The sequence below is a fragment of the Suillus fuscotomentosus genome (assembly GCF_016647785.1).
Source record: "Suillus fuscotomentosus strain FC203 chromosome Unknown F5891scaffold_15, whole genome shotgun sequence".
NCBI classification, from domain to species: Eukaryota; Fungi; Basidiomycota; class Agaricomycetes; order Boletales; family Suillaceae; genus Suillus; species Suillus fuscotomentosus.
The window spans coordinates 800453-818155 of record NW_024539527.1 but is presented as its reverse complement, the minus strand read 5'-3'; the positions used below and the strand labels follow the sequence as shown (position 1 = coordinate 818155).

Here is a 17703-nt window from a genome sequence, read left to right as displayed (position 1 = left end):
ATCATTGTGCCTGCAGTACTGTGTTTACAAATGATGCTACTACTGGAAAGGACAGTGACACAAGATCAATGCTAAAGAGTATACTCAGTGTCCAATGATTCATGCAACACATTATAAATCTCCTTATCCACATAACAGTTGAGATAAAAGTGGTCATAGTGCTCTTGAGACATTGTTAAAGTCAAGGAACGGTTAACCTTTTCTCCATACACCAGGACCAACTCCACAGGGTGTGTTACCTCTGTTATGGAAATGACAAACCTGGTGCAGGTTTTGGGCTGCATTTCAGGTGCATAGACCCTCTTGAGCTTCTACAATCAAGTGTCCTCTAGATCCTCGGGGGTTGTTATGATACGAAAAGGTTGGACATAGAGGAGGGGGTGCGACAAGAAGTCAGGAAGTTTTGCAGTTGAGCACTGGGGTGGAGCCAGCTGGAATACAATGCGAACTTGAGCAACTGAAACTAGATAATAGATGTTGTCAGTACATGGATGATAGGTAGTATAAACCAACTTACAACCAGGGTTATTTGCACCTTGATTCATGTCTAAGAAAATCACATCACAATTTCTGGGTGGAAATGCATCACTTGGCAGTTTGGCTTGGACAGCTTGGCTGGGCATGATGATTGATGGGTGAAATGTCAAATGTAGGTGGATATGAAACTTGGACCAAACCTTGATGGCGCTAAACATCCAGAAGCACTCTTTGACATCATCTGTGTATTGCTAAATGTATTCTGTGACCTTGTGACGAAGGTCAGGGAGTCCATAGGTGTGCATCACATCAGGCCAGCTGAGATTTGAGCCATCAGGAGAGCGAGTGACGGTAAGTGCTGCATTGGCACTATTGGAGAGGATGCCCTTGGTAAAATGATTGTGTATGGGCCTGGGGGCACTGAAATGATGATGTGCGTCGGGGGTGACATGAGAAACCCATGCCATTGTTGGGTCCGTGGTGCATACTTCTTCATCTTCATCGACAACGGCATTAATGAGAGCTTGGTTGTGTTGGCAAAGGAGGAGATATAGATTGAACTGCCGCATCCACTCTTCACGATCAAGGATGTGGACGATCTGCTCCCCGAAATCTTTCTGTTTGCTCATTCTCGTGAACGGGCTTTTGCAATGTGTGATTAGAAGCTGTTCACTAACATCCACAGTGAGCTGAACAAGTCCACTGTTGTTCCTAATGGCCTCTGCGAAGCTCAGAAGGAGTTTGAGTTTTGGTATGTAGAAATCCTCCTTGATGTTGCTTTTCCCCTGACGTGCTTCAGCTTCCAGGATTGCCACCTTGCAATTGTGGAATTTGTTAAGTGACACTTGCATTGCTTCGATGCTTGATTCTGTATGGATGGGGTTCTGTGCTTGATACATGAAGTTGATGAGAGCACGAATAGGTCGCACAAATTCAGGAGGAGCAGCACCCGAAATCATGGCAACAATGGTGCACTGGATATCATGATGCTCTCATCCAGTCATCTGTGCCACATGTGAGATCCCAGAAGAGAAGTGATGCATGCCAATACATTTGTGGTGGCTCTTGTAGCATGCATCGAGCTCGTCATTTCCAACCACTTCTTTACACCATTGCAACAGATGGTTGAAGAAGAATTTGTGCAGGGTGTGAAGGATTTCAGGGACAAGGAAAATAAAAACCTGGGTAAGTGGCCAGTCATGCCAGAATGGAAGATGAACACCTAGAAGGAGAAGCTCCTTTGACTTCTTCTGGAACTGGTCAAGATTCCATGGGTCAATTGACTGACTGAGAATGTACAATAGCTCCAGAGTATGCTCTGCTGTGCAAGGATTGTGATGGTTGGTATCCCTGAATTGCTTGTGAGTGGCCAGTGTGATGGGGGAAGCATTCTTTGACACAGAGGCGATCATCAACTGTTCTGGAAGGTCTGCGATCCAAGTGACAAGAGGGGTAAAGCAATATTGAAGTTCACCAAGGGGTCAGGCATAAACTTGCTGACTTTTGCTGCAACTTTTAAGCCAGCAAAGACTAAGTCGACACACTTGTGCCAGACATGCGACTTCAGAATCGTATGATAATTGGGATGTGTTTCAAACTTTGGGATCGGCATATACGCCACACATCGCCAAGTGTGGGATGTAGCCTTCATATGAACATCAGAGTTGATGTTGCCAATAGTGAGGAAAAGAGGGTGCATTTCCAGACCGCCTGTCTGTCTTGTGACTGGTGTTTTGTCTGATGCAGCTATTATGGGCACAATAGTCGCCCCTTCAGGCAGCTGATCCTGGAATAGTCGATAGTTAAGGATGTGACAATACAGAAAAAAAGTACATACTTGTGTCGAGAATGCTCAATTTGCTGTGAATCACTCTCCATATTTTCACTGCGCACCCTCCCAGACATGCAGAGGGTCAAAAGACATATTTTGAGCAAAAATAGGGTTTCCAAAGAGGCTCTTCGCGACTTCAAGGCCATCACACCATATTAGATGAATGGGAGTGTCAGTGGTGTACCCCTGGACTTCAAACTGTGTGGTCTGCCATTTTGGCCCAGGAGGTAACAGGTCCATCCAGGACAATAGTTCTCGAGCACATGAGAATGCGGGCTTATCTTTCACATTGAACTGATAATGTAGAGTTAGCGAGTAGTATATGGACAGATCATGTAAAATACCCAAGACAGTTTGAGAAAATGATCAATCTCTGTCTGTGTCATGGTCAACTAAAAATTTACTGAGTGACCACTCTCCATGATTATGAAAGGGCCAGTACATATTTTTCACCCATTTTGGCTCATGTTCATCGTTCTGAATTTGCTGAAATATGTTCTGTCCTTCAATAGGGAACTTCAATGAGGCTAAGAAGTATAGCTTTATGACACCTCCCTACAGTTTAGTCATATTCCCACACCCTGGCTCATAATAAAGCAATTACATGAAAAGTTACAAACATTGAGACACTTTTTTGAGCCACTGTATTGAGCAGTCCGATTGAATTCATCTTCCATGGTCTCATTGACTCTGAACTGCCCATTGTGATGTCTGTGGATTCCACGTAATGCAGGGGGCTTGGCCATGTGTCCTTCAGATCCTGATGGCCAGCATGTCTCAGTTGGGTGGTTTAGGTGAGAAAGCAAGTCATGAATGGATGGAAAATGTTGTTGGCAGTCTGAGTTAGGGCAGGTCATGGCAGGATCTCTTGCATTATCAGAAATGATCTGCTGAGGCCAAGGAATATCGTCCGCTGGAACATTGTTCATTGTGGTTCAAGCATTCCAGATCCGTGTTGATTGCATTGAATTCCTCCAAGTATTTTAAACTCCGATACTTCCTGCTTTTGACTGCTGACAGTCGGTACACATATCATGATATCTACTCGCCAACACTAACACACACCAAACCTGGTTTGTGCATGGTCATGGCTACTTTTCATCCTTGAAGTTCCCTATTTTGCTCTATGAAATTATCATGAATTTTCTACACTACCTTAAGACTTTACATTACAATTTAACAGTTCAAATTAATACTTATGTGGTTCAAAGATTGGTTACAAACATACCACAATGGATTATTCAGCATTTCTCATGATCTCTTATATTTTACCACCATACATTTCTCACAACTTTCTGTATTAGTCAGATGGAGAAAGTTTATAGATGAGAATATGTGAGAAGTAAAAAAGTCATCATGGAACATCTTGACGATGGAGTCACTATGAGTCATATTTCCTTATTTAGATAGTCACACAGCCACATTTAGAGTAGTATATAAGGGATTCTGTTTCCCCTCTGAATAATAGATGCCCTCTTCTTGAAAGATTCCCTTTTGAGAAGAAAGGAAGATTTGAATATCTTCTTAAGTTTCTCACCCTATATTTGAGTGAATATCTGAGTGAATATTAGTTTATTCCCTCCATTCATTTATCATCATTTCCCACAATATACTGATCTTCTGAGGCCTACCTTGAGCCAATCCTTAAATTACACTAGCTGGTACATGGTTATCAGTCGTCTAGTTGTAGTTTCGTCATTCTCTTTATGACACAGGATATCTTTTCTGTGGGGAGAATCTACATATTTCTTAACAATTAGAAAGGAAGACAAATAAGACTAGCACTTTACTCAACAATATTAAGAGCTTGGCTGCTTTAAGGCTACACCAAGAGGGTGTACTCTGTTCTGACCTGTGTCATACTCATTGTGCAGTACCTGAGCAGCAGAGAAGTTAGTTTTGAAGCCACATATTTAGGTTGATTCAATTGTGTTAGAGGCTTAGTTTGATCTCCTCTGATTTTGAGAATAGGAAGTGTTTACAAGATAATACTCTGATTCATTGCATATCATTGCCATCCATTATTATCATCTTATCCTTGCATATCTTTGCAACCATCTTCTTGTAACATCATAGCACTGCATCAAGCTAGTTATTGATTTGGCTACACCATCATCCATCAATCCTTATCATCTGTGTCCTAAGTACTGCATCAAGCCAGTTAACGGATCAACAACTTTCAAGAGCTTAAGCACTGCATCAAGTCAGTTACCAGTTACCATTCCTGAGATTTCCCTGATCTCACCCCTTTCAAAGTCATTTGGAATTTGCTTTTTTTGACAAACCCAACTTTTACACCTCCTCCCACAAACAACCACATTATCAACCATTGGTATTTGTCTGAACCATTGACTGTGGAGGATAGTGAGAACTGGTGATTTTTATTGCCAATCACATCCTAGTAGGACAACACCATGCATCTCCCACCCAGAGTTCATCTCCCCCCCAGAGCTCATCTCCTCCATCAAGCAACAGACCACTTACCCCACCCAACAATTTAAATGATTGTTTTGTGAGCCCTCGCATCATTCAGGATTATACTCCATCTCTTCTAGCCCATGGCATTGTCCGCCACCTCTCTCAGTATACAACCTGTGCAAAATCATAATTTACTCCTTATGCACGCCCTGCTGGGCAAAGTGCACCAGAATTGCGCTGGACAAGGAGGTCAATACTCAGGAATGATCACACTGATATATCATTAACTGATGCAAAGGCAGTATGTTCAATGCTTATCTATCTTATGGTGTGGCATTTAATAAGAATGAACAGGCTGCTGCTATTTTTCGATGTGGCTTGCAGAGCATGGATGAGGAGACTATCACACAAGGTGTTTCTGCAAAGCAAGTGACTCGTGAAAAGTCATGCTTGCATCTCCTTATGACTGCATGGGAGATAGAGGAGACTGAGCATCATAAAAGACTTCTTGACCTACTTCAGCAGAAGAATGCTCGGGAATACGTTGCAGCATCTAATGAAGCTCGCCTGTTCAAAAGGTTCATGACCCACCATCACGCAAACCAGCTTGAAGATGACTTTGACTTTGATGTTGGAACTTACAAGGAGGAGCTACAAGCATTCAGTGTTTCAGAGGAGCAATTAAATTAACTCGAGGCCTTTGCAGTCAATCACAACTTCCATGACCCCAACCAGCTGATCACCAAGGATAAATATTCCATGGACCCCTTTGTCAATGATGCTGAATCAGATGACAATGACAAAGACTGGGACGAGCCCATATCAGAAGTTAGTTCTGACAGATCAGGCGTCAAAGGTGAAGGGTTTGCCTTGGAAGCGAGTTTTTGAGGTAACCCCCTCATTTTTCTACTAATATTTAAGTGCTTACATTTATTTCTACAGTGATCAAGTATATATCAATACCATGTTCTTAACTGATCTGCATGTAGCTTGGGGTTCCACTGTTTACCCTTCTATTTCCCGACAATTCAGTGTACTGCATATGACATGTTTGTGTCTCGTGTTTCAACAACGTGTAGACAGTGTTTCCCTTCTTGTATCAAATATTGTAGCGCTTGACTGATCACACCTGTTATAATTACATGTTCACCATGAGTGTTCAGACTGAATTCTAGCTTCCACCCTCGATTTGCTGCCTCAATGAAACATGTGTTTGATTTGTCAATGGCCAGTGCCACTATAAATTTAGTCCTGTTCCATTTTCCCCTCAGCTTTTCCAGCTCTCTCTAAGTATGCCTCCCAAGAAGACATCAAAGGGAAAGTGGAAGTCAAAGGTATGATATCAATTATTCATCACTGCATCACTACAAACTAACAAATTTCTAGCAATTACTAAAATAACTGGAGTCCACAGGGAAGAACCCATGTGGAAATACTGCTAGCGCTCAGATTGGACTGGCCATGGAGCATCTGGTAGCACCATCCAGACTGGCTATGCAGCCACCAGCCATGCCCCCCCGCACAACCAAGGCCGGTGCCATATGTCAATCCCTGCAGCAGGGGCTACCATATATGTACGATATGACAGTTGGTCCATCAATGACATTGTATGCATGGTTCCCACAGCAGCGCCCCACACAGATGAACCTTCCTAGCTAGGACATGATGGGCAGCCCATCCTCAGTTCGTGCAGCAGTGGCTCCCACAGATGTCAGACCTCCCTAGCTGGGACATGATGGCAGGCCCATCGACCATAACACCTATGCAATTTCTGCCATGGATGGCCCCGCAGATACCTCCCTCTAACCAGCAATTGATAGCTGGCCCATCAACCATACCACCTGCTTGATTTCAGCAGCAGATACCCACACAGTCCACTACCTGTGTGCAGACTCCCATGCTCAATGTGGAAGGAGTCCACCAGGCTGTCAAGAGCTACAGGTCAGGCCTGAGGATGTGGCCAGGCTACAGTGACACATTGGTATGTGTCACATAATTCAGTACTTTATTTTCGACTTAGTCAGACAGCCAAAGGTTGAGAATCGACCCAGTTAGGCAGGCCATCCAATGTGGGCCCATGTGTGCTTATGCATGGATGGGCCCACAGTGTGGAATAGCGCCCATGCTAGCGGGTGGGCCAAGTGTCGATGCCATAGCATGAATGGGACAATTGTAATGGGCCACAAGGTACATGGGCCCAGTTATATATCTCGGAAGGGGGGTACGGATGGGCCCAGTTATATGTATATCTCGGAAGGGGGTATGGATGGGCCCAGTTATATATCTCGGAAGGGGGGTACGGATGGGCCTAGCTACTTATTCTTGGGGAAATTTGATGTTGGAAGAGCCAACAGGAAAATTTTGAGCCCATAATAGTATCAGGCATGGCTGGCGAATGGGCTCAGCTTGTATCGGAATAGCTTACGGATGAGCCCAGCTGGTTATTGACAGTATCAGAAGAGGGCACAAGTGAGCCTACCGGTTATTCCTGGGCCCATCACAATACTGGGAAGGGTTAGTGGATGGGCCAACTGGTTATTTTGGGCCCAGTAGATACCAATTCAGTGTGCGGATAGGTCAAATATGCAAGACCTGGCCTGGCACATAACAAATTCAGGTGCGGATCGGCTCAGTACACAAGCATCCGGAAGGGCCCAATTGGTCCTCACATTCAATATGCGGATCGGTCCAGCTGGTAAGGTTTAGGCCCAGTGCACCAATATCCAAAAGGCCCGAACTGGCCCAGCACATGCACATTCCCACAGATTGGGCCAGTCAAGGTGGGCCCCAATATGCAGGCAAGTCGGGTGGGCCTACGATGAAGGAATTCCCAGTAGTGATGGGTGAGCCATTAGTATATGGATGTGGTACTGATTTGGTAGGGGTCATGGATGGGCCCAGCAAGTTTTTTCGGCCCACTGGATATGCATATGATCCTGCCTGGAGGGGCAACGTATAGTCTCATCTATTGTTCGGCCCAGTACACATGCCGGGTAGTCTTGGATGGGCCTACGGATGGGCCCAAGAGAATATTCATTTGATCTCAGAAGGGCCGACTAAGCTGAATATATGGCATGGGACTGCATTGTATTCTTGAAGGGCCAGCTAGTTATTTGGTCTGCCCCATGATAGGCATCTGATTTCGGAAGGGCCAACAGTTGCGCCCAGCAGGATATTCTTCGACCTAGTACATGTGCAAATAATCTCGGAGCGGCTTCTGGATAAGCCCAGTGCAAGTGTTGGATCTCGGAAGGGCTCAGCTAGAGAATTTTGGCCAAGTCAGTGCACTTTGTGTCAGAGACTAGTTTTACAGATGCAACTGGTGCAACAGAAACAAGTAATAAAATATGGGACAAAGTTCGATATGAATGCTGATCCGGATCCGACGTTGATATACATGTCGGAGGGATGCACCATACGTGTACTGTCTGCAATGATGCACATCATTATAACGCTCAGGAAATCATCGGCCACGATCATCGTGCCGTAGTTGGGAGTGTCAAAACTTTCATTGCCACTACCGCATGAATATTACAGCTTCATGTCATCATCATGAAGTAAAGCATATCCTCACTATGGAAGACAAGATATTGAATGAAACAACAATGCAGCTCATATCTACAAATCACATAAACCCAGAACTGAGCTACAGGAGATGGGGACCGTGAACAGCATAGTAAGGAAAGATGTAGCTAAAAGTACAGAATATATAGGGTATCATGATATAAAGAATCCCGGAAACTAGTCGATCCGAGATGTACCGGATAGGGTGTCATTGCTCTCTACCAGGCATCCGAGGCGTCAAGGTGTTGCTCCAGTGCGTCCAAGCGCTGGTGGATGATGGTCTCCACTGAACGAACTCTTACATCCAAGGTGTCCAGTCGCTCGTTGGTGGCTGTTACAAGTAACATCGGCTACATGGCCCCCCTATCATTTTTCCCCTTCGTCCTCGCCCTCGTATGCCTCCGGCTCGTACTTCTCTACCGACTATCCATTGACCGGATCCTCGGGACCGTTCCCGTCCCTCGTCCCCCCCTCCTATCGCACCAACATGCGCACGTGCCTTCGGGCTATGACTCGTTCTGACTTGTGCCACCAATGTGGCTTTCCTTATCTTGTCTTATCTTTCCTTTGACTCGTGCATGCTGCACATTGTATCATTTACCGTTGGCTCGTTCCAATGTTTCTCGGTCTCATTCCGCATTCGACCTTACATCACTAATCAGGCTCTGCTACCAGTGTACCTATACCCTTTCCGTTTCCCCTTTGCCCTTACCTACAGTACGGTAGCCTTGCCCTTAACCCTTTCCACTTAGTATAAGTAGTCGGTCACTCTGTACTAGATTCCCTAACTTGAATCTACTCAATCTTCCCTCGAACATACTTCCCTCTGAAGCCCCCTCAGCTTCAGTCTCTAGTATCTTTTCTTAGGTGCTCATCGCGCCTAAGTCTACCTCGATCGACTACCTCATCGTTCGGACAAGACTGTCCTTACTTTGAGAACGTCAGTGACTTTGAAGACATCCGTCTTAGAAGTCACGTGACACGCGCGTCTCTGATATCTGCCGACTCGACGTCGCCAGTCTCAGTCGCTACACCGGACCCTTCCGGTTACGTCATGAACGTTAGCGGACGACGCCCCTCTTAGGGCTCCGCATAACAGATCTATTTGAGTGCGTAACAGTGGCCAGGAGATCAAATCTCCTGCTGAGGTCCTGAATGCCCTGCAGGATGTCCCTTGCAGTGGGCTCGGGATCGGTGCAGTTGGTTGGCGCAAACTGATCACCCTGTTCGGGCTGTTGGCTTGTGCTGTTGATCGCAAGCGTTTTGATCGGCACATCAGCCGGCAGGCCAGGTTGTTGCTCCACCTCTAAGAGTTATCTCAATGAGTTAACATCCTTCCATTTGGACGGAAAGCTCACCTTCGGCGATGTTAAGTATAACCGGAGAGATCACACGGGACTTCCGAATGCGCGTTCTGGAGTGTTTGGCAGAATTCGAGGAAGCCGCGGACGCCTTTGCCTGGATTCTCTTCCTCACACCGATGCCGTCGATCGCACAGGTGACCTTCATGAGGTCGCAATTTGCACACGCAAGTCGCATGCATCCGAACTTTTTGTCCAGAAGGACAACGCATGGTATGTCCATTTTCGTGCACTTGTCGCACTTCCAGGGATGGAAACGAACGGAATGCTTGAAATTTGTTAGGTTGTCCTGGTACAGATAGACACAACGACTTACCTGGAATGGAGTAGCGATACAATCATCTGAGCCCCATTCTGCAGGCTTGACAATGGGTCAGCATCAGCGCTATGGATAAGTGAGAATCACTTACCCGAATGTCTGAATCCCAGAAACCCTGGTCATCGCCTGGCGGACCAGCCTTGTCAGGAGCAACAGACGGTAATGCCTGGAGCGATAAGCCATTTGCTGCATCAACCAAGATCAACTGACATACCTTCGGTTTTGCATCAATTATTGCAGTTGGCGCATCCGACATCAACTTCCTTTTCTTTTTCAGAGGCTCTTGGGGCGAGGAAGGTAACTTGGGGGTTTCGACCACAATGGCCCCATCCGTATCTTCATCGCCTGCCTTTCTCTTCTTGCTATCGCCGGCCGTGGAAAGTGCCTTCCAATGTTCCCTCTCAGCTTCGGCCACATACAGGTGGCAGTATCTCAAGGGTGGATGTGCCGGACGAAGGAGAGGGGGTAGGTTCTTGAGCACTCGTGGGTGGGAAGGGTGTTTTGGTTGCGCTACCGGCTTGGCAATGAGATCCAGGTCCATGCAGGATGGATTCTGACGTGCTCGTAAGTGCGAAGATCGTCTCGGTTCCGGTACAGGCTTGGCAATGATATCTGGGTCCGCATGGGATGGCATTGATGCAAGAGCTGAGGTTGTCAAGGGCGGGATGATGTGAGGTGGTGAGGTGGAAGAGGTGGTGATTGCGCTCGATGTCGCAAGTAGAGAAACATCAAGGGCAAAGGGTGGGCGATAGTCCACGGTCTTCTCAAATCGCGGGTGGTCCTTGATCCGTGGGTCGTCTTCTGCTACCGAAGTCCAATCGGGGACACTCTCAAAGGCGCCACCCTTTGAATACTGCCGGATAACAGCGGCACAGGAGAGTAGCAGGGGAGAGAATGATGTCGCATTCCCTGCATAGAGTTTCAAGTCTTTGGCCTGTGTGAAATGGTCGGGTTGCAAAAAAATCTGAAGTCGGAGAGGAAATATAACTTACCACTCGCCTGGCGATCTCATCCGAGAGCCTTAAGGTTTCTGGGTCGGCTTCCTTTAACTTCATGCAACACTTGATGAGCGACTGCACATCAGCCAGAGTTGTCTCCAGGGCGTCGTTGGCTGCTTCCTGAGGTATCATGACAAATTGTGAAGTGATGAAGTTCGTTAATGGCAATGAAAGGGATGGAAGCAAGAGAGTATGTTTGTGTGGGAAAATGGCTGGGTGTCATCCCAATCTGCCGGTTCTGGGTGCTTCTGAGACCTGTGGTCACTCAGAAATATTGTCCGGGTGTCACACTATTGTACAGAACAATTGTAGCTACCACTCTGGCATTCGGTCACTGCCGTAGGTATATCCACACTGCAAATCCACAAAAAATGGTGTAGAGTCCGGCGATCTCATACACGGCATAGCACCCATTATGGGCGAGAAGTGGATTCAGGGTTGTCACGGTGGAGGTATTGTAGATCAATCCACATATTATTGTGATAACGGACAGTATTGGGGTGAGGGTCTCACCGATACAGACTAGCACGCCGCCGCAACAAGCCTTAATCCACTTCTCACCCATAATGAATGCTATGCTGTGTATGGGATTTCCGGACAGCAGATTATGGTCAGGCGGCATATGCAGATCGGCCTTTCCTGATGTGGATGTGATGACGTAAGACAGCAGTTCTATTGTGCAACAATAATGTTACACCCGGTCCACATTTCAGAGCTTCCACAATTCGCGGAAATGGCCACAACCAACGGGTTGATATAAAAGTTGGCACTTGGACAATTTTCCAAACACCAAATTTTGCTCGTCCGTATCTACATTACCACATTTACTTCTATATCAACCATGACACCTTCCGAGGCAGCAAACAATGCCCTAAATGCCACTCTGGCAGCCGTGCAACCGCTCATGAAGCGTTGCATGAAGTTGAAGGAGGACGATCCAGAGAGTTTGACACTATCGGATGACATCGCCAGGTGTGTGGTGAATTTATTTCTTTTGGACTTTGGAATTCCTGGCAAGCTAAACCCCACATAGGCCAAAGATCTAAGGATGCATGCTGGGGATGCAACATTATTCTCCCTGCAGCTACTCTCCTGTGCTGCCGTGATCTGGCAGTACTCCAAGGGCGGTACTTTTGAGTGCGTCCCCGACTGGACCTCTGTGTCAGACAACGAGTCGAGGATCCAGAGCCACCCAAGGTTTGACAAGACTGTGGGCTACCGCAGTCCCTCTGAGATTGAGGTTTCTACCTCTTTTGAACCCATAAATTTACCTGTGTCTGCCTGTCCTCTCCCCAACAGATACTTTGACGCCGCAGTCCATGGTCTTGGTGGTCTTGCCGACTGCATCCATCACAGATGGAGATCCAATCACCTCACCGGACACTCCACCCAGACCAACATCTCCCCCACCCAAGCCTGCGGATGCAACATCATCCGCTGACACTTCAGCACCTCCTGCTACTCCATTCAAACACAATCTCTTTGTGGCCGGCACTCAGAAGGAATCTGCAAAGGTTGCGCTGCAGGTCGGCAAAAGTAAGAAGAGAAAAGCAGCAGACGACACTGACGAGGCGGTTACTGACACACCCGAGCTGCCTCCCCAGTCCTCGAAACCGAGGCAACAAAGGAAGAAGAAGTTCCACTTGGATGAAGACCAAGAGAAAGCTCCCACCGGAACGGTATATGCGATCCCAAAGGTATGTCAGTCGCATGAATTGTTGACCAAATTGTTAACTCCCTCAGCAGAAGGTATCGCTGCCTGTCGCCGCTAAGAAGGATGCCAACCCGGCAGTTCCGGACACTTCTGATGCGCCTGATGACACAGGTTTCCAGATGCAGACACCAGGGTATGTTATTTGCACTTAACAAAGCTCTTCCACTCATTCATTTATGCAGCCTGCCCTATGGGGCCAGGATTCCCATATCGCTACCCCATTGCAGGCAAGTCATTCAGCATATGACTGCCATAATATGCTAACCATTTTACAGTATTCTGTCCGTCACCACCCCCGGAAGTGCGACAAGTGCAGGAAACTCAACATACCCTGCCTTGTCCTGCCGGACAAGAAGTTCGGATGCATGCAACTAGCTTGCGCCAACTGTGATCAGATGAAAATCACATGTGCGATCGATGGCGTGGGTGTTAGGGAGAGGTTGCAGGTGAAGACCGCTGTAGCAGCATCCAATCCTCCCAAGCACTCCAGAACACGCATTCTGAAGTCCCGCGCCAAGACATCAACTGGCCGCTCATCTAGGAAGACAAACCTACTGCCCCCGCCCCCTAGTTCCTCCGGCAGTGAACAAGAGGGTAATGGTAAGTTTTTGATTCAATCCAAGCAGCTTCCACTCATCTAGATTTCGCAGAGGCAGAGCAATAGCCAACGGATGTCCTGCCCAGAAATGCTCCAATGGCGCAACTTCCAACCACATCCACAGCCAACCCAGTCCCACAGCCCAAACAGGACGCCCAGCCTGCGCCGGCCAATGCCATGGATGCCGAGCCAACAGCAAGACACATCTTGCAAAGCATCCAGGACCTTGGCAGGAGATTAGATCTCTTCGCCACCAATGAGCGGGTGGAGGCATTGGAGGTAAGAGTTGCTTCAGCGGAGACCAACTTCAACCAACGGTTGAATGCATTGGAGCAACGGCTGAACATCTCGGATGCACGGCAGAGAGCGATGTCCGCATCTTAATGTCTCCAGATCTTACAATATGGCTATCCTTTTTGTCTTTTCAAGGTTCTTGTACATACTGGCTCCCGATATTCTGAGGATTTATGCCCCGTGTCATGCTCCCGTTGTTACCATATGACCAGCTTTGATATGTTCTAGGTTTATGTATATACCGGCTCCCGATATTCTATGCCCAATGCTATGCTCCTATTGTTACAATATTACTGACCGTTTTGTATTGTAAAGGTTCTTATGGATACACTAAGCCAATATTCATGAGCCCGGCCCATCCGAGATCAATGTTTGTGCTTTGGCAAACCAACTGGGCCCGACAAGGCCCAAGGGAATTCATTTGGTCTCGGAAGGGCCCACAAATCAAATTATACGGCATAGACTTTGCATTTGATTTCGGAAGGGCCAGCTGGTTATTTCTCTGGCCCAAGATAGGCTCATATGATTTCGAAAGGGCCCAGCTGGATGTTTCTTAGGCCCAGCACGTATGAAAGTTATCTCAGAGGGGCTTCTAGATAAGCCCAGCAGGTTATTTCTTCGGCCCAGTGCTAGTGTTGGATCTCGGAAGAACTTAGGGAAGGGCTCAGCCAGGTATTGTAGGCCTAGTCAGTGGCTATTAAGTCTTCAACCCAGAACGTACACAAGCGGCTGGGGAAGGGGCATCTACAGAGTGTTGGTAATGATCTCGGAATGAGTGACAGATGGCCCCAGTAAATGAGTTTGTAAAGGGCCTACAGATATACCCAGCATGTCAATGTTCATTGCTGTTTCAGGAAGGTCTGGTGAGGGATTTTTCAGGCTGTACAGTATCTTATGGATCTCCCCAAAGAGTAAAGCATTTGGTCTCGGAAACACTGCTGAGTGCCTGGTACATGCGCATGTCATCTTGGAAGGGCCGATTGACATTACTTTGACACGATATAGGATTTGGTCTCAGAAGGTAGTATAGCGAGGTTTAGTCAATAGGGATGCATCTTGATATACATCTCAGAGGGATACACCATACATGTAGCATCTGCAATGATGTGCCCTCTACTGCATGAACTATCTATACCGGAGTATCATGGCATCGACTGTCACAGGTTCATGTGATCATCATGAAGTAAAGTATATTCTCACTAGGGAAAATGATATGTAGCAACCAACAATGCAGCTCATATATACAAATTACATGGACCAAGACCCAGTCTACAGGAACATCGACCAGGAACAGCATAGTCAGGACAAAGTGGCTGAATTATTGTATATATATGGTAATGGTGACTTGCGTAACAGATCCGGGTATCATGAGATGTACCGGAGATGCTGACATGCTCTCTATTGGGCATCTGATGTGTTCCACCCCCTCATTGGTGGCCAGGAGATCAAATCTCCTGCCGAGGTCCTTGATGCCCTGCAGAATGTCCCTTGCAGTTGGTTCGGGACCGGCAAGGTTGGTCAGCGCAAGCTGATCATCCAGTTCCGGTCGTTGGCTTCTGAGAAGAATTGGGAACGTATGCATGGGCACATCATCCGGCAGGCCAGGCTGTTGCTCCGCATCTGAGAGTCATCTCAATGAGTTCAACTTCTTCCAATTTGACGGCAAACTCACCTGCCATGAGGTTAAGTTTAACCCCAGAAGAACGGGAGGATTGCGCGAGTGTGTTCTGAGCCGGCATCTTGGAGATCGCGCCAGATGTCGGAAAGTGCATTCCAGAATGTTCAGCAGAACTCGAGGAAACCGCGGATGCCTTTGCCTGCATTCTCTTCCTCACGCCGACGCCATCCGAGGAACTGTCCACTCTGAGATCATTTTATCACTGCCTCCACTTAGGACCGATCCGCCATTGTTTCCGGAAGATCCCCTACGGCTGTGAGGTACCGTCCACTCTGCGATCATTTTATCACTACCTCCGCTGAAGACAGATCTACCATTGCTTCTGGAAGATCCTGTATGGCTGTGAGGTACTGTCCACTCTGACATCATTTTATTGCTGCCTCCGCTGAGGATGAGGTCGTATATTCCATTTATGTATGGTAGAATCCTCCTTACTGAGACTTGTGAGAAGGCGTGTGCCATGGGCAATAATCGAATTGGCGAGCTACATTACAACAGATATTAATCTATGTCGCCGTTCTCCGAAAAAAAACAGACTGGTATCAAGTAAAGTGGACTTTTGGTGATACAACAAATTATAAATGAATCAAATGACCATTAGTGACCCTTAACCAAATATACAGCGGCGCTTTGCAGCTGGCTCCCGAACATCTTGCTCAGGATGAAATAGATAATTCAGCATATCCAAGTCATGCTCTGCCACAATCTTCTGCCCATCCCATGCACCGTCAGGCCATCGAATATCCTCCTGATTGACATACATAGGATAATGCGTCTTCTGGATCGGTCCGGCCCAATTGAAATCGAGCAGCATGAAGTGTTTGTCGTCCCGCTGAAGGTACAACAATTCAGATGGTGAGTCTGAACAATGTGTTGGGTCTTGCAGAACCTAGCTGCTATTCGACCCTAAAGGGTTTCTGGACCAGGCTCAAGGCTCAGAGTAGAGGAAATATCATAAAAACTTGCTGATCTCTCAGACTCATAGTAAAACTGGTGAAAAGGTAACTTTATTATGTAAGCTACAAAAGTGCCAACATAAGGTAAGGTAAAAACAGTCTCTACCAGCCCAGCCAGAAATGAATCCCTACACTGCACAACGAAATTGGTATCTCAGAGGTCGCCATGAACGTAGCCGTCATTGTGATTGTGTAACTCCCGGACGCGTGTGTGTTACGATGAGCTTTACTGAGGTCCAACGATGTCCAGGGTGGTTTCTGTGCTCTCGATTATGAGGGCACAGGGCTCATAACCTGTTGAATCTAGACAATGTTATTGGTTAGCGCCTCAGCTTGTGGTAATGGACTGCATTATCAATGTACCTAGACAATGTTATTGGTTAGCGCTAAGAGCGAACATTAGATCTAGGTATACAATGAGGCAAGATAAATAACATACCCTCAGCTCGTGGTAATGGACTGAGGGTCGAATGTACAGTAGAGAGAAATATATATGATGGTTTGAATAGCGATCGTTCAACTCCGATTATTGTTGTGCTGCGTTGATCACATGCATGTCACATGTGCCAACAATTCCTTTATCGTGTGATCTGCAATTGTGATACATATGTGTCATATCTAAGAAGTAAAGTAGAACGGTTTCGGGAGGAGTCGCCAGCTCGCGTGGCTTTCGCTAAAGGCCACATGGGAGCGCTTAACCTCGATTTGGCAACTCGCGTGGTTTTGTCACGTGTTTTCGAACACTGACTCAAATAGTGTTGCCCGTTGGGAACTTAGCATGACCTTGGTAATGTACCTGGCATTAAATAATGAATTCTTTTTTGGCCTGAGCAGGGCAAAGATATGTGATGAGATTTGAGTGTTTTTCCTACTGTACTGATTGTTATGGTAGTATACATAGAGCAAATAATGGAACAACATATAATACAATGACAGACAGGGGGAAAACAAATATGAGATAAAAGAGATTGGGAGATGAATGACAGAAGGTTATGAAAAAAATAAAAAAGGGAGAAAAAGATCACTTAGAGACTCAAAAACTGGAGAATGGGAGGACAGGAAAATGGGAATGGGAAACTGGGAGAACCAGAGAACCAGAGGACGGGAGACGGGAGACAGGAGATGGGATTAGCATGGGTATATCCTAGGGTATCTGAGGTGAAACCCTTACCCTTACTTACCAATATACCATCACCCACAGTGTAAGTGTGGGTTTTTGAAGGGTACCAGAGATAGATACCATGGGTATACCCCAGGGTAACACTTTTCCAATCACATATATTTTACCATTTGAAGGCAAATGTACAACTTCAAAATTTTATATGTATCCATCACTCCTATGGTAATCAATTTGGGGATATATTCCCAGGGGTACAGGGGTCTTCAGATCCAAATTCCTATCCCTACCCTCAAGGGTTTCCCATACCCTTGCTGATCCCTAGATGGGAGATGGGAAGCAGGGAAAAATGGGAAATGAATACATTCAATGATACTG

At 46.6% G+C, this 17703-nt stretch overlaps 5 protein-coding genes across 5 annotated transcripts; 2 read left to right on the top strand and 3 right to left on the bottom strand.

Annotated features, from left to right (window-relative positions):
- Window positions 1-71: 71 nt before the first annotated feature.
- F5891DRAFT_1127520 (uncharacterized protein) lies at window positions 72-2694 on the bottom strand (the record flags this gene model as incomplete). The annotated part of the gene is made up of 8 exons (XM_041364187.1): window positions 72-311; window positions 369-463; window positions 518-704; window positions 747-1466; window positions 1491-1760; window positions 1952-2263; window positions 2381-2602; window positions 2653-2694. 8 exons carry the CDS (start codon window positions 2692-2694, stop codon window positions 72-74), a joined length of 2088 nt encoding a protein of 695 aa, XP_041228555.1.
- A 2419-nt stretch (window positions 2695-5113) lies between these two features.
- F5891DRAFT_978421 (uncharacterized protein) lies at window positions 5114-7685 on the top strand (the record flags this gene model as incomplete). The annotated part of the gene is made up of 10 exons (XM_041376793.1): window positions 5114-5390; window positions 5433-5582; window positions 5998-6060; window positions 6141-6313; window positions 6582-6707; window positions 6747-6795; window positions 6834-6913; window positions 7178-7240; window positions 7344-7569; window positions 7609-7685. 10 exons carry the CDS (start codon window positions 5114-5116, stop codon window positions 7683-7685), a joined length of 1284 nt encoding a protein of 427 aa, XP_041228554.1.
- Window positions 7686-9351: 1666 nt separating this feature from the next.
- F5891DRAFT_1186118 (uncharacterized protein) lies at window positions 9352-11100 on the bottom strand (the record flags this gene model as incomplete). The annotated part of the gene is made up of 6 exons (XM_041366651.1): window positions 9352-9596; window positions 9649-9919; window positions 9968-10012; window positions 10062-10136; window positions 10185-10904; window positions 10963-11100. 6 exons carry the CDS (start codon window positions 11098-11100, stop codon window positions 9352-9354), a joined length of 1494 nt encoding a protein of 497 aa, XP_041228553.1.
- A 709-nt stretch (window positions 11101-11809) lies between these two features.
- On the top strand, window positions 11810-13664 carry F5891DRAFT_1186117 (uncharacterized protein; the record flags this gene model as incomplete). The annotated part of the gene is made up of 7 exons (XM_041366650.1): window positions 11810-11947; window positions 12002-12241; window positions 12285-12665; window positions 12715-12815; window positions 12865-12913; window positions 12958-13282; window positions 13405-13664. The coding sequence occupies 7 exons, from the start codon at window positions 11810-11812 to the stop codon at window positions 13662-13664; spliced, it is 1494 nt and encodes a 497-aa protein (XP_041228552.1).
- Window positions 13665-14892: 1228 nt separating this feature from the next.
- On the bottom strand, window positions 14893-15397 carry F5891DRAFT_1186116 (uncharacterized protein; the record flags this gene model as incomplete). Its single annotated transcript, XM_041366649.1, has 2 exons — window positions 14893-15194; window positions 15247-15397. 2 exons carry the CDS (start codon window positions 15395-15397, stop codon window positions 14893-14895), a joined length of 453 nt encoding a protein of 150 aa, XP_041228551.1.
- Window positions 15398-17703: the final 2306 nt, after the last annotated feature.